Genomic DNA, 16009 nt, shown 5'->3' on the forward strand with positions numbered 1-16009 from the left:
CTGCAGCTCCTGAGCCCAGGGAGACCCCTCAGATGCATGGCTGTGGCTTCTATGTCCCCACCCCACTGCAGGGCTGTGATAGCACGGGGGTTTCTGAGTGTCCCTGGCTCCAGGAGGAAGCAAACTCATGAGGATGACGTTCCTGCGTAGCCCTGGGACCACACAGCCTGCCCAGCCATGCCCTTGGTGGAGCAGGAGCTGCTCTTGCTGCCCCTGAGGATGAAGTGACGCAAACCAGTTGCCATGGATGGGTCCCCAGAAATCAGGCTCAGTCTGCGTTACATACTGTGACCAGATGAGTGGGACAGTGGACAAGGAAGAGGCAGCAGATGTTATACGCTTTCTTTTGACTTTAGCAATATTATTGAATTGGCTGAAATTATAGTTCTCAGAATACAGAAAATTGAGTCTGAGTGAAATGCCATAAATGGGTTGTACAGTATAAAGAAAAAATGTTATCGTTCATTGGTTATAAAACTGGGAAGAAATCTCTAGAGACATTCATACAGGGGTCTGATCTGGGGCCTGTTCTGGTCAATATTTTCCTTAACTATTTTCACGGTAGAATTGAGAAGACACTAGCAGTCTTTGTGGATGCTTCAGCCTGAGATGGCTTTCAAACCTTTTTATCTGCTGTATAGTACAATGCATGTGAAATTAACCTGATAAGATGCATTTTGATAGAGATTATGTTCCATTTTTGTGTGCTTTGCAGCAATGGAACTGGTGTTTGGTCTAATGAAGGTTGTGTGCGTGAGAGTGGGGACCTCAACTACTCAGTGTGTCTTTGTAACCACCTCACTAACTTCGCCATTCTGATGCAAGTGGTGCCTCTGAAGGTGAGATAAAGCAAAGGAGTAAATTTGTCTGTTAAAAATGAAGTGTAAATTTTTGAGTTGCATCCTCATACAACATCAGTAAGTGTCTGGAACTGGGCTCATTTTTGCCTAACTCAGATTTATTCCACATCTTGCTTTCTGGGATGACATTTTAATACTTCTTGACTACTCTTTAAAACTTTGGGCACCTGAAATGGAGCATGAAATGAAACACATCTATGGTAGGTGGGAATTCTTTTTACTTTATTCTCACCCTTTTGCCATGATTTCTTAAAGTATAAGGCAGGAAAAGCACTAGCGGACATTGTACAGGTGACCCTGGCTTTTATGATGTGTTTTCAAGACAGAGACACCTGAGATGTGGCTGTTTAAGGGGTTTGCTAACTAGACTTGTGGAATACGAACAGCTGAGCTTGAACTCCATGTGAAGCAAGCTCTGCTGCCAGCTGGCCCCTACCATTGTCCCTGCCAGCTTTCCAAGTGCCTCCCGGCTGCTGTTTCTTCACCTCATTGCCAAGCAGGGGCTTGTGTAGAAGGAGCATGAGAAAGAAAATGGTGGTTTAGAGTTGAGTGTGAACACCTTATGTATAGTTTTCTCTATGCTCAGTTCCTTTGTCCACAGCGTTATCAAGCAAGCCTCTTTTCAGCTGGATTATGACACTTGCCCTGTTTACCCAGGGCCTTATGCTTGCTATTCGTATTCGTCACTGGTTCCAGATGAAGCTTTGATGGCAAATGTGTTGCTTTCCTCATGAGACATGTTCTTCTCTTCATGATACCTTATGATGCCTTGAGATTTCCTCAGAGATGGAGCAGAGTGTCTGCTCCTTGCAGGTGAAGTGCTGGTTTGTGCCTGCTGAAGGACTCCCTCTGCAAAACTCAGCGCCAGGCAAGGTCATCCCCATCCTGGATCTTAGCAGACAAACAGACAGCACTGCCACGAGCACGAGAAATATATTTTTACTGCTTTATTTGGGTGTGCTACTGTCAGGGAGGATCCAATGGAGGTAGTGAGAAAGCCCTGATCGGACAACCCTCGGTTAATAAATAATGAAGCTATAATAGAAATAATTTACAAACCATCTATTTAAAGAAATGTATACTAATTGTCTGTCAAATTTATACTCTCTGGCACATTCTCAGCTTTCTACAGACACCAGCCTAATAATATAAATTAACAGACTGAAGAAGAGCTTCAGTAGGACAGTAGGAGTCCTACTGTCCCATTTATCACTGTGTGCTGCTAACAAGCGTGGTGTCCTCGGTGGTACAGCTAGAGGGGTTTTGTCAGCTCTGTTGGCATGGATGCATTCACTATGTGGCCATGTCTCAGGCTCCTGTTAATTGGTTTGAATGATGGCTCTGCTCTTCTTTTAGACAGTAGCTTTGTGGAGGCAGCTACTGCTGCAGGATGGGCTGCATGTGCTCGTGAGGGCTGCACAAGGTTTTCTGCAGATAGATACAAAACTGAGCTTGCAGCGTAGGGGAACTCTAATGGGGGTTATACCACTGAGCAGCTCCGAAGCCTTTTCAAGGACTGAATCATCCCAGACGGCTATTAGGAGTTCCCGACTCAGTAACACTGTTAGCACATCTGCTCACATGCTAATCCTGGTTAGGCGGTGTAATGCCAACCAAGTCAGGGTCACAGTTTAGAACAAGACGGTCTCTGCTATCCAAAGAGCTTAATTAATACCCACAGTCCTTTGTACTAGTCTAACCATTTGAAGACGGGGTATCTTGTTCAGGTCAACCGTTTTTTATCTAACTGTTATTATCTTTATTACTTGTAAAGCACCTAATGACCCCAGCTGGTTTCCAAGTATTATTTTTCTAGGAACTCTTCGTACTCGTAATAAAATGCAGTTTGCCTGAAGAGGTTCCCATCTTGTGAGACAAAAGTAGAATGGCAGAAATGCACTACTGTTAACCCTGTTTTAAAGAGCAGTATACAGGGATTTAGCCAGGATTAAACAGAGTATCCACCATTTAAATGCCAGTGAAAGATTACTTGATTTTTCAGTGGGGAATAGTTCTGAAAAGTCTAACTTCCAAATAAATAGATTTGAGATTGTCGTGATTAATGAGATGCTGCAATAAGTTCTAATATTATGCAATATTAGTAATTGGAGTTCAAAGATATTTTATATCAAAGTCTTTGGAATCAAGCTTTCCTAAAAAGGTCTGAAATGCATAACTAGGAAAAGCTGGACATGAATGGACTGTCCAGTTCCTCACAGTTGTTTAATTGTTCTATTTTCAATATTTTCCCCCTTCTTAACTTCTTGATCTAATGCATTTGCATCTGCCAAAGTTTGTGTGGAATGTTTTTGCATTGTTTTTTTTCTTTATGATAATCTAGAAAACAAAATGAAGGTGCTGCTGAGATCTTACATGGATGGGTGAGACACACAGACCTAGTCCCTCGGATGCATAAAAATGTTCCGTATGTGACATAGTACTGTAAAAGTCTGTATAAAACAGTTTTGGGGTTTTTTTAAATGAAACTTAATTCCCATCATTTTCTGTTGTATTTTGACCCCTTCAACCTAAAGTCCCATTTCTGAACAGAAAAAAGAAGGGCATTTATAAATTTGTGGCAGGAAAAGTGAAATGCTGAAAGGTGATAGGAGTACTTCCAGTACAGAGTCCATATATTCCTAGTGCAAATCCATGAGAATTCGAAATACTTGCGGCAGCTTTCAATGGAAGATTGTGCAGGCTAGATAGAAAATATGCATTCATTTCTAACCTCTTCAAGTTTGCCTAAAACCAATTTTTGCATGCGCCTCAATTAGCAGAATTTATAAATGCGTTGTGGCATGGAGCAATTTGGGTTCACTGGTCTGCAGAGCAGTGAACCTGAACGATGCCTCGACGTGACTGCTTTGCCCTGCCCTCCCGTCACCTGCGCAAACGTGACGTTACGGCGAGGTGGCAATGACAGTGGGCCCCTGTGGGGTCTCAGGTAATATTGCCGCTAACAAGCCGATCAGCGATGTCATCCCTTCAACGTGCTTTAATTCCAGTTCCTCTTGTTTGGCTATTATGTAGTCCCTCCCTCAGAGTTCATCAGAAGATCTCATCCCGAATCTTTGACTGAGATATGCCCTTTAAATTGACTATTTAGGATTATCTTGTGGTAGTAATTTTTTTTAACCAGTGGAAAAAAATTGGTATCTTCATTGTGTAATTGGCCTGAAGTTAAAATTCGAGCAAAGACAAGCTGCCTGGCTTTTGAGCTGTACAAGCAGACCACGCTCAGCTACAAATTCCTAAAACATTTGCTAAGTATTTGCTTCACGTGTCTAAGCAATAGAGACTACTGAATCTACTAGACAATTGGAACCTCCTCCCATGCGTCCTTGGAACCCTGTTAAGTAAATGTTAAAAAGCTGTGGATTTTAAACACATATGCGTGTTTATTCACCGTGTTCTGAAATTCATAAGCCAAGGTTCAAAGGGCCCATATAAATCACCCGCTGGAATACTAGATTGTCAGTGCTCTAAGAAATTGTTGCAATTATGTTATATTTGATCTTGAACTTTTGTATGTTTTATTTTTCTCTTCATAAATGGAGCTCATAGATAATATGAGACAAGAAAAAGAGAGGCTGGGAGTATGCAATTGCCCACATTTGAACAGTTCTGTTTATATAGCTATTATATATCTGTGGCCGTATAAATGGAAGTGGATGAAATTTTTCCACAGGAACACTATTTTTGACAGAACGTTTATTTTTTGTCTAGATTCTGTTTCTTACAAAAAGGGCTCTGCTTTTCATGAAAAATGTAAATAAATTATTGGAAATGGATTGCCTGAAAACTGGAGGGGTTTTCATCAAAACTGTATTTTGGTTCAAACAAGTGACTTCATTCTTCATGGGAATTCTACTTTGGGTGCTTTATACTTCCATGCTCCTATGGAAAGTATCATTTCCCTTTCTCTCCATCGCAGGCAGAGATCCTCTCCAAGGGCACCGTAACAGCCTTAGCCTAACGCACCAGTCAGCAGATCAGTAAACCCGTGTATGAATAGTTCTACCACCCCTTGCAGAAAGGCAGGCAGATGCCCAGAAAACAACTAAAACAAAAAAAAAAAAGAGGGGGGGGGGAATATCAACAATTCTAAAGAGACGTAATACAGAGCAGTATGTGTGTAGCAGCTTCAGACCTGGGAGAACATCCCTCGGGAGAACGCTGTTGATGTGGAAATCCATGAACTCTTGAGAGGAGTTCAGTGCGATAAGTGTTCTGACTCTCTCAGCTCCTCTTCATGAGATTGAGTTTCTTTTTGCTTAAAAAAAAAAAAAAAAAAAAAAAAAAAAAAAAAAAAAAAAAAAAACAAACCAAAGAAAAAAGAAGCATAAGCTTTGCGTTAATGAGACGTTGCAGTTTTTTAAAAGCGTTTGCTGTTCAGAACCGGAGAGTACGGCATACTCTCAGAATTCAGACAAAGCCAAGGTGTCTCTCAGCAACACGTACTGAAAATAAGTGACCTTCCTCAGAAGTAACCTGCCACATAAATACTTGTGGCAAGCATTTCTAATGACCAGAGAGCTGAGCTTGTATGATAACTGTTTGTCAAGGATGGTGACTTTTTCTTCTGAGTTATGCTAAATTTAAGCAAGAATCTCCTTGCTTAACTCCTTCTCTTTGTTCCTTCACATAGTAAAGTGTAGCTTTTTCCACTTACAGAACAATAGCGTGATCCAGACTTTGTCAGCTTTGACACGCTGTGGACCTGCCCTGGTGCCTCCCTTCCTGCTAGTACTGGTCCAGCTCATTTTCACGCCTCCACCAATATCCAGCAGATCTCTCTATATATTTACACAGTTTGTGCAGTTCTTGTGAGCATAAATGCCTTTTTATATTTTCAAGATTCTTTGTAATTACGATTTTATTATAAGCTACAGAACTATGTTAATAATTTATGCACCTGGCTGGGGGGGGGAATTACAATGTCTCACATGGATTTAATTTTGCTTCAGCGAGACATTCATGGGAACAAAATTGCAGGATATCGTGCATCTGATGGTGCTTTCTCTTTAATACTTGAAGTATTGTGAGATGAGGAACGCTGACAAATTGTTAGATGTTTATGGAGCAGACTGTCAGGTGGGTCTTATTTCCAGGGAGCATAGAAATGCAAGAAAGTTCTTAGGAACAAGCTGCGAGTTCTTGATTTTTCTTCTTGATCTTTACTCAAAACAGGTTAGATTAATTCACTCGCTATTCTACTGTATGCCAGCTGGAAGTAATCTCCAGAGACTGAAATCTGCTGAGATGAAAAAGCATATTTATTCCAATATTTCAGAGAAAGAAATTGAAAGAGAGAGGTCACAAAGAAAAATTTTAAATTCTGGAATTTTAACTTGAATGTGACAAAATGAACCTCCACTCTGATATCTGTGTGCTATACAGCAGCGTGTAAAGAAAAAGAATGTTGAATGCTGTGAATTAGCTAAAAGCCAAGCTCAGATTACAAGTGTAGTTGAACACTGCTCCGGATTTTATATTAGTTTCAGCAAGAGGTTGAACGCACTAAAGTCGCAGTGATTGTGAAAGAAGGGTATGAACAATACTGCTGATTAGCTTGAGGTCCATGGATGCAGCCTGGCTGCTTTCGGTGATGCAGGGGATTAGCAGTTGTAACAAGTTTATTTCAGGAATGAAATAACCATCTTGGAAAAACTTACAACCATGTGGTGCTCAGATGTCAGCCTGGCACTGACCTGTTAGCCTGCTGATGAATTGGCCGACGTGGAACGCCAAAATTATTTGTGTCTTTATCACTCTGCTGTTATGTCTGTATCATGGCTGGCCCAAATTCATGCTTGCTTGCTGAGATTCATTTATCACGTTGCTTTTAACTTGAGAAATGATAGCATTTATTTGGAGTTTCAGAGATGAGTGGTCATCAACGAGTTTAAATGAATAAGTTAATTGAAGGTAAAACGGGACTGAAGATGAGCAGAATTTCCTGAAGGGACACGCTGAGCCCTAGATTGCCTTTGTGAAGTTGCATGGATGTAATTAACGTCAGCACACGATCAGAATTTGGAGACTCAGTTGAGAAGTCTTTTCTCACAACTCTGATCAAGTTAGTAAGACTGAGAATTTTACAGTTGCGTCTCCCCAACAATATGTGTCAGCGGGATGTTCAGGGTAGTTCTGCAGATATTAACTAATTCGTGTGTACCCCTCCTCTGGGAAACTCATTGCTCTGATCAAGCTTCTGTTTCTGATGGGGGAAACTGAGGTAGAGTAAAAAAGTCCCTCATAGCAAATCATTGCTAAAGTCGCACTCTTGGGGGGGGTCTTTGTGTCTGTCTTTCTCCTTCCTTGATCCACAGAACAGTGTTCCAGCCTTTGCTTCGTCTGGTGCAGTCAGGAGAAACCCGTACTGCCAGCTGCCCTGCAGTGTTATAGTTAGGGAGACAGTCCTGCGTTAATATAGCTGTGGTAGGAAAAAAAAAAAAAAATATCCATTTAGTTTGACATGTTTACACTGGTTTATGTTTGCTGCTTCTGGAGAAAGTCCAAGCAGAGGGCACCCAGGGTGATGTGCTCCCCGTGGTGGCTTTCTTGAAGTACTGTAGCATGATGGTCCTCTGCTGTGCTGCAGGCTTGAACCTGGATAGGAACAGCAGAGGATGGGAAAGGAGATGTTTCCTCAAGCAGGCATCCTGTGCGGGCACAGAGCCTGGGGACATCTCAACCTGTGATGCCACCTCCTGCACCCAGTGGTGCCACGCGCTGGAGGGGACGTGGCTGGTGGAGCGGTCCCGTTCCTGGGGTGGGGGGACAGACGAAACTGGGAGGAGAGAGGTGAGCGCAGTCAGATGGAAGGATGTCACAAGGCGCTTCCTAGACAGCAGGAACCAAACCCAACGAGGAGTAAACCGCATTTCAAAAGCACTCTAAAGAAAATTCAGACGTTATTATTTTATTTTGGGCAGCTTTACTTCCTCTCATCAGTCAGTGGGGCCCTATGCTCCTGCCAGGAAACATGCCAGCCATCTGGCAGTTTTTATTTTTATAGTGATCCAACAACTACAAAGCATGCCAGGCTATTTGTACCATCTGCCACATAAATGTCATTTCAGCAGAAGGATGGTGGACACCTGGGGACCCAGAGTTCAAAAATCCTTTTAAAGGGGAAATCATTGTCTCCCACAGCAAAATAGAGTTTGAGGTTTGGGTCCCCCTCCCCCAGGTGACCAATGCAGGACACAGCTGTAATATTTATGGCTCCTATACCATTCTCTTAAATTGGTTTGGATTTTTTTTTTCCCCTATTATTTCCTCTTTCTGTCTTTTCCAACTGTGAGGGTATAAAAATGACTAGTATAAAGTTCACATGCAGATGGACATTTCCAGAAAAGTAATAGCATCGCACAATCTGTGGTAGAAATTGTTCAAATTTTAAACACATTTTCTGCATTTCTAAAACTAGAAATTACTTCATTTTTCATCCCCTTTGTAGCTCTTGTTCCATAATTCAGAAGGGAGGATCAGTCAATAGAGTTCAAGCTGCCCACCAATGGGCTTGAAAGCAGAGCAGCATTTATAAAAGGAAAAATATTTTAAAATGTCTGATCTTACAGCTGGAGCTATAGAGACAACCCATAGCATCTTTAGGGAGCCCAGGATTTTGAAAAGGCATGGGGATTTGGCTGTGAGGTTCTATTTACAAAAGGAAAGACATCCCAAACTTCTTCTTTGGGCAATATGTGTGTTTTTATTTTATTTTTCACTGTTATAGCTGAGTTTGACAGCAAGTTTTGATAATGTATGGCTGACTGAGAACGAAGTACATCTATTCGTGTTTATAAAGGCTGTTTTAAAAATGTCCTAATATTGTGAAATACTTTAAAAATATGGGGGATAGGTGTGTAATTTGTAAGTTTGGAGCCTTGTTTTCCTAAATCTAATATTGCAGTTATTAATCAAGTATTGCACTCAGGGGGTATTAAAATAGCAGTGTGAAATGATATCTTTTTTCCTTCAATTTTTCAGCCAGCTGAGGTTCAGATTATATACTCTAATAGGACAATGAAATGGAAATAATGTGGCATTCTCCTATTTCTGCCGTTTTGTAATTTTAATATAATTACTTTTCTCAGCATGCTTTTCATTGCTGGGAACATAAAAAGAATAATGCCTTAGTCCAGTAATTTTTCTTTTGTGTTGCATATTTAAAAATTGGATAGGCATTGCAATTTTTTTGGTCCTTGTTTATTACCATTGACAGTTTATTTAACTGAAGAGATCTCTACAGACAGTTTAGACAGCCCTTACCCAGGAGATGAACAAAGATAAATCAGCCTATGTGTTTATTCTAGCATTGCTTTGTAAACTTGCTTTGCTCTTTGTCACTCTCTCTACTTCCCCCTCCATTTATATTGCAGTGAATGTTGTCCCCATGGAGGAACACATCTCGTTGATGTGTTCACATATGATCGTGCGTCACATTTCTCTTGTCCTCACTATGCTCGTGCTCATCTTTCCTGAAAATTGAGCACTAATCTTGATTTTTAATTCAGAGCCATTGTTCATTCCTTTGCTATTTCATTCCTATGCCAGTTGATTTTGATGGGAGGAAATGGGAGACTTTCTGGTTCTGTCCTTAATCCCATAGAATTACATGGAAAAAGTTGGACTAGTGCTGCAGGATACTAAACCTTCGAGAATTGTTTGGCAGTTACTGAATTTCACTCAGCAGAGGAGAACAAAAAATGGCTTTTTATTTTGGAAAGGCACAAATATTTAACAGTGCTGTAAGGGTCAAAAGAACTCTTTTGTTTGAGGAGCATGAAACAGGACTCTATTTTAATCAGAATACTTAACAAAATAACATAGACTTCCTTTCTATGGTGAAAATGAAAGGACCGAGCCATTTGGCAGCTATGCCCTCTTGCTGACTAAAGGATTTCCGCGTGCAGTGTAAAAATGTTACGATACTGCACCTTCATCCATCACTGTTCTCTGATGAATGTCTTTAAATGTAGTCATTCTGTACTCTTGAGTTGAGTCTGTCTCCTGTATTGGCCCTTTTATGCCCTTTTTCCCCACAGCGTGGTGTAGGGGGCATTCAGGGCTGGGTACCTGGGGACTCCCGGCTGCAGTGCAAGCCACAGCTAGCCACAGTCCTGCCTCGAAATGGACCTTTCTGAATCAAAGCCCAAGCCTGGGATAAGGGAGGCAGACATACTCATTTTCATTGAGCTTTACTGGGAGCTGGGTATTTAATTATCCTCAACTGCTCTGAAAAATCTCAGACTCGGAGTCTGGCGAGAGACGATAATTTCTCTGCCTGCGAGACCCAGGCTGGGTTTTATTCTCCTCGTAGCCCTCTAATGGACTTTGGTTTGGGTGTTAATTGGAGAACAGGATGGGGCTGCTCGTGCTGGAACAGAAAGCAGAGAACAGATGTACAAGTCTTAGGTGCATGGGCAAAAGTAGCTCCTTCACTTTAACAGAGGATAATTTGCTATAAATACAGCATTTGGCGTTTATTGAGAAACGGTGTAAGTCTTAGGGCTGAAATGAAGGCAGAAAAAACCACATTGCTTTGTGTTACACAGGCAGAGATATGAGGAAGAACTCACAAATAGCTGCTTTTCTGATCCCCAAACTTTATTATCATCTGGTACCATTTCACACCTGGAACCCTTCCTTCCTGCCATGCTTCCTTCAGGCTTCATTTGAACTAAAAACTCACTGTGCGAGATTTGTAATGAGCAGATTACCTACTGTTTGATGACATCTTGCCCAGAACTACTTTAAAAGACGACGTGGGCTTTTAAAATTACTAATTAATACCTTGGCTGAGATATTTGGAAATTTTTTTCATGTCACAGTGAAAAGTTTTAAATAAGCAGCTACCAGGCTGGGCTGGCTGTAGGAAAACATTCCTTTAATCCTGAAAAGCCCCCTTCGTGGCACTTTATTGCTGATCGCTAGGACTTGTGGAGCTAATGGAGAATGGGAATTCAAAGGCAGTTCTGCTGGAAATGGCTGATAAAGATGATTGCGCTGCAAAGCGGGACTCTCAGAGGCCTTTTTTTCTCTAAACTTGCCATATCTGATACATTGTGGCTTGAGAAAAGAAGTCTCTGAATCAAGTTAGACTTTTTTATTCTGTGAGTAGTGGTTGTGCAGTGCCTTTGGGTATGGCCCCACCAAAATAGTTCCTGTGGTCTCAGTGCGTAGACTCAGCCTCCTGATCTAAACACAGATGTTAATTTGAAAACCCCATAACGTTATGTACCTAACAAAGTGCTTGGCAAGCTGAAGGAAAACAGAGATTTGTATTGCTATTATTATTTAATATATAAATAAAGGCCTCACTGGACTGAAATTGAATTTCAGCAGCCTTTCTGGAGGCAATTAAAACCATTAGCTTCATCAGCCAAGGCCAGCGTTTTAATGTCTCTGAAACGCTCAGGCTGCCAAAGCTAATTATTCATCCTTTTCTTAATTGGATTCGGATTGCATTTTAAAGGTGCAGCTTCAATAGGGTTGGCTGAGCCTTAATTTTTCACCCTTACCTCTCCTCCCATCCCTTCCCCCAAGAAGTGTCTCATAAGAGGCCTTTGCAGAAGGGTTTGAGAGTGGCTTCCAGCCCAGGCTGGTCATCGCATGGCAGGTCTCAGTCCCTTTGATAAACAGGGTAAAAACCATACCTCATTGTAACTAACTTCATGGTAGGAATGCTTCTTGGAGATGGAAAACGGACTGAAAGAGACACTAAAATATGCCTTGCTCTTATATTTGGACTTACAAATACTTAAAGGGAGGGTGCCAGGAGAATGGGACCAGTCTTTTTTTCAGTGGTGCCCAGTGATAGAACAAGAGGGAACGGGCACAAACGTGAACATAGGAAATTACATCTAAACATGAGGAGGAACTTCTCTGCTGTGAGGGTGGCAGAGCAGTGGCACAGACTGCCCAGAGAGGTGGGGGAGTCTCCCACTCTGGAGCCATTCCAAACCCGCCTGGACGCCGTCCTGTGCCACTGCTGGAGGTGCCCCTGCTCTGGCAGGGGGTGGGATGGGGGAGCTCCAGAGGGCCCTTCCAACCCCCACCAGTCTGGGATTCATTCTGTGACTCTGTGACTTAGGGCAAAATACCATTGTCATGTCTTACATTTCCACCGGTAAACAAATAACTTTGGTTTCGTAAAATGTATATGCTGTATAAGCACCTGCAAAAATAACATATTCTGTATTCTGTAGTAATACTAACATACAAATGATATATATGATATAGTCCTTAGATTGCAGGGCCCATTTTTTAAGGATGTAAAACGTTTTTTTCGTTCAAGAACTTGTCTTTTTTTGGAAGAAGATAAATTGCTTTTCAGAAAAGAGATTTCAAAAGTAGTTTAGACAATGAAATTACTGCTGTTGGTGGCTAAATTGTGAAGTTGTAATTTGGTATACAGACAAACTCTTTCAGGATCAGCTATGACAAACCTTATTTTAAGTATTTGAACTCAGCCCTTTGTCTGATGTGTTGCCTCTAAAGGCATAGAGGGATATTTTGCAACACGTAAAGAAGAAAATTTTAAATTAGTACTTCCCCAAAATGTCCCTTCCTCTGGAGAAAGCCAAAAGCACTCCCTTTGCAAAGCAGAAAATGTGCAGTCAACTGCCTGAGAGATGAATTATGAGAAGAAGGGCCAGGAGTGCAAATTTCACCCACAGAAGGGGACACCTGGAAGGGGACAGTGAGCAGAGAGTGCCCTGTGCTGCCCAGACAGATGCTCTGATCTGAGCAGTTGCTATTTTGTGTTCCCGTAGCCCATTTAGCTTTTTGATGGGTGGTTGTGCTGTGCTGTATATACAGTTGCTCATTAATGTTACATAAATAAGTAGGTTTTCTGTTCTAGATAAAGATCAAACAATTTTTCATATATTGCCTACTGAATATTCAAGTCTTTCAGCCTCAACTGACCTTTTCCAGATACTCCAGAGATGAAAAGTACCATCCCATTATAGTAATATATTTTCATCTTCCTGTGCCGTTATTTTTAAACAGAGGAGTTAGATGTCCTTCATTTTCTTGTCATTAACATCATCATAAAGGAAAAATAGATATTTGGAGTCTGAACTGGTATCATTCCAGGATCATTTCTCAGACCATCCGGTTGCCTGTGAGTTTCCAAAATAAAAATGTTGGGCAACATACTAACTTCTTTTATGAGGGAGAAGAAGGGAAAGACAATAGACTGTAATATTGCAGATGGGTGTAACTACTGAAACCACTAGGTCGATGTCCATGGTATTAGCGACACTTGCAAGGTAAAGGGCGTTACAGCCTAAGCTAAAAGGGTGGGAGTTTTATATGGAGAATGAATTTTTGATTTGTCTGTCAAAGCTGAAACTGAGAAACGTCTTTTTGTGTCCATGATTACTAACATTCACCACTGCGTGAGCTCTTTTCCTAGCTGTTCAGCTTGCTGCAGGGTAAGAGAATTCTTCTTTCCAAAGAAAGAAAACCTTTCAGAAGAAAAGAATAATTTAATGTAGATTGGGACAAGCGTGAGAATCAGGCTCATGGGACTACTTCACATATTGCTCAATGTTTTACTTGGTACTTTTTAATGCTATTTTCTTTAGCAATAGCATTACAGCCTGATTTCCATTTTTGTGCTGACTACAAGATCATCCCAAATTTTTGTCTTATATTCCATATCATGCATGAAGTCTGACTATTTTCAAAAAGACAAGCTGAGGTAAGATGAAATCAGCGTGTATCAGAGCATGGGAATTTATAGGAAACAGTCTCTCAATTGATGATGCAAAATGCATTGATCATCCAGGTATTTCTAAAAATCTGCATGCTTCTTATCCCTTACAGTGGGAACATAGACACACAACATCCGGCTGTGCTGTAATACCTGGGTTGTGAGAAATTAGTAGAGAGCTGATATTTTAAATACAGGTTCTCTTCTCTCCCGCACCGTATGCCTGTATTTAGAAATGAGGCTCCACACCCTGGAAGTCATTCCAGGCCTTCTTTTCATGCTGTATCCTTCCCCCTGCAATTTGTAAAACCCACAGCAAGGAGCTGGTTTCACCGCCTGGAGCCGCTCTCCTGCACCCCTCCAACCTGACAGTTCCATTTGAGAACAGCTATTGTAGGGTCCACCTTTTCCTTAGGAAACAAAAAACGGTTCAAAACTACCTACAGGCTTTCTGTCCCTCACACTAGGCAAGATAAGAACGTGAACTACAGTGATGTTGCCTTTGAACTAGTTACCAGACCCGTGTGGGTATTGATTTAAGAGCGTCACTCTTAAAGCATCATCAGATTTTGGTTGCATTTGCCAGAGAAAGAGCAATTTCCAGTTCATAGATGTGGCAACCTATTTAGGTTATTTTAGGTTTGAATGAATCTTTTACATTGTGTTGATAAGATTTTTTTCCCCCCTTTTTTGTTTCTAAGTAATACAGGCTCCACTTGGGAGAACTTGATTCATGTCTTGTCTTGCCCTGCAGGGGTTTCTGGAGGAAGTCTGAGCTAAAACCCAGGGAAAGACTTTCTTAGAGACGTGTTAGTTATGGTAGAAATTAGTTAGAGAAAGATGTTTGTGTGATCGTTACCTTGTCTTGCATGTGTTACGGAAAAAAGCCAAAGGCTTTGATTTTCGCCCATTTCCACTAGATGGATCCCCTGTATCTTCTGTACTTGTATGCGATGGTAAGACATTACCTTTGCTTTGCAGATCTTATCCGCCTTTGCCAATGCAAACACTGTGATAGACCACTGTAAATCTAAATGAGCACTGTGCCGCTTTGACCTCTGTAGGGAGGATTTTCTGGCTGCAGGTGTTGGGAGTGAAAGAAAGCCTTGAACTGCTGAGAAATACTGATTTCAGAGTGACTTGAAGCTGAAAAAGCTTCCTCTGCTCCCTTCCTCCCTCTGTAGAACTGCAAGCCACCTGTAGCAAGAGAAAGGGATATGTATTGGAGCAATCAGGAAATAAGGTCCGTGCATTTCGGACATGAATATCCCTGATGAGGAAATCACTTCTAAACTGCCCAATTTACCACACAAGTCATTCCTATTTCAGGAATAATCTGTGAAGAATGGCTATACATGGCTTCTCTGGGGGTTGAGGGACTATACGAGCTCTTTTGTAGAAATCATATGGACCTTTTAAGCTGGTCCAGCACACAGAACCCTTTTGTTTCTGTAATTGGTTCTATCCAAGTCAGGGAAAAGAAATGTGTCTTTGGCTGAAAGAGAAAAAATACTAAAGAGCTGCATCATATTTCCTAGGAACTGTAACACCATAGCAACAGTTGTCTTTCAGTGCTGCTGCTGCATCGCTTAATAGTTCTCAGATTGCTGAGCGAGCCACAGTCTATTCTGCTGTAAAACTTACTGCATGTGGGCTGATGCTGTTTGCAGATAATTACAAGAAAAATGTACATATACAACACATCATTTTTGTCTGTGTTTAAAATGATTTTTTTCTCTTATAACCACATGGCATGTTATTTCTCTCCTTTACAAGGACTTTTAATGGGAAGTTTATTGTTAGAACTGGTTGGATTTGATAATCTCAGATGAAATACTTTGTTTGGGGGGAAATTTTCGGTGTGTGTGTGTAAAATAATAGAAAATCCCAAGCTGTGAGAAAGGGTTATTTTTTATTAGCTAGAGTTACTATAAAAAATTGGAAACTATATTGTTCCTTTCAGTATTTTTCAGAATAAATAAATATTTTGAATGAGTTTTCAGCTAGGAATTTAATTTACAGTGAATAGATGTTGAAATAAAACCATAGTATTTCGAACATGAAAAGTAGAACTTCTTGATTCACCGCATTTTTTATTTTTTTTTTCAAATGTTCAGTTTATGAAAATGTCATCTCTATCCAAATTCAAGTCAGGAAAAATGTTTGAAAATTCTTCTGAGATGAGAAAACTTTTTCCTGCCTAGCTCTGTTCTACTTATTATATATTAATACTGCCTGGCTCCTTTTGTTGGGTGTGGCTTTTTTGTCATTCTTTTATGAGAACTTGCATGGAAAATTAAAGTACAGATTCTGATTAATTTAGGATGAATGGTCAAAACACATCCCTCCCCCATTTAATCTGTCCAGGTTTTAACATAGATCCTAGCGGCGGGCACTGTGGAGTTACAGATTA

At 40.9% G+C, this 16009-nt stretch overlaps 1 protein-coding gene across 1 annotated transcript in view; it reads left to right on the plus strand.

The window, feature by feature from the left end:
• The window catches only part of GPR133 (G protein-coupled receptor 133), a 156232-nt gene that overhangs the window by 87005 nt on the left and 53218 nt on the right, over positions 1–16009 (plus strand). Inside the window, exon 15 of the mRNA XM_009888102.1 lies at positions 716–839. Within this exon, the coding sequence (XP_009886404.1) occupies positions 716–839 (124 nt within the window). The remainder of the gene's footprint in view (positions 1–715; positions 840–16009) is intronic.

Source organism: Charadrius vociferus, unplaced genomic scaffold (assembly GCF_000708025.1).
Source record: "Charadrius vociferus isolate BGI_N301 unplaced genomic scaffold, ASM70802v2 scaffold326, whole genome shotgun sequence".
Classification (NCBI taxonomy): Eukaryota; Metazoa; Chordata; class Aves; order Charadriiformes; family Charadriidae; genus Charadrius; species Charadrius vociferus.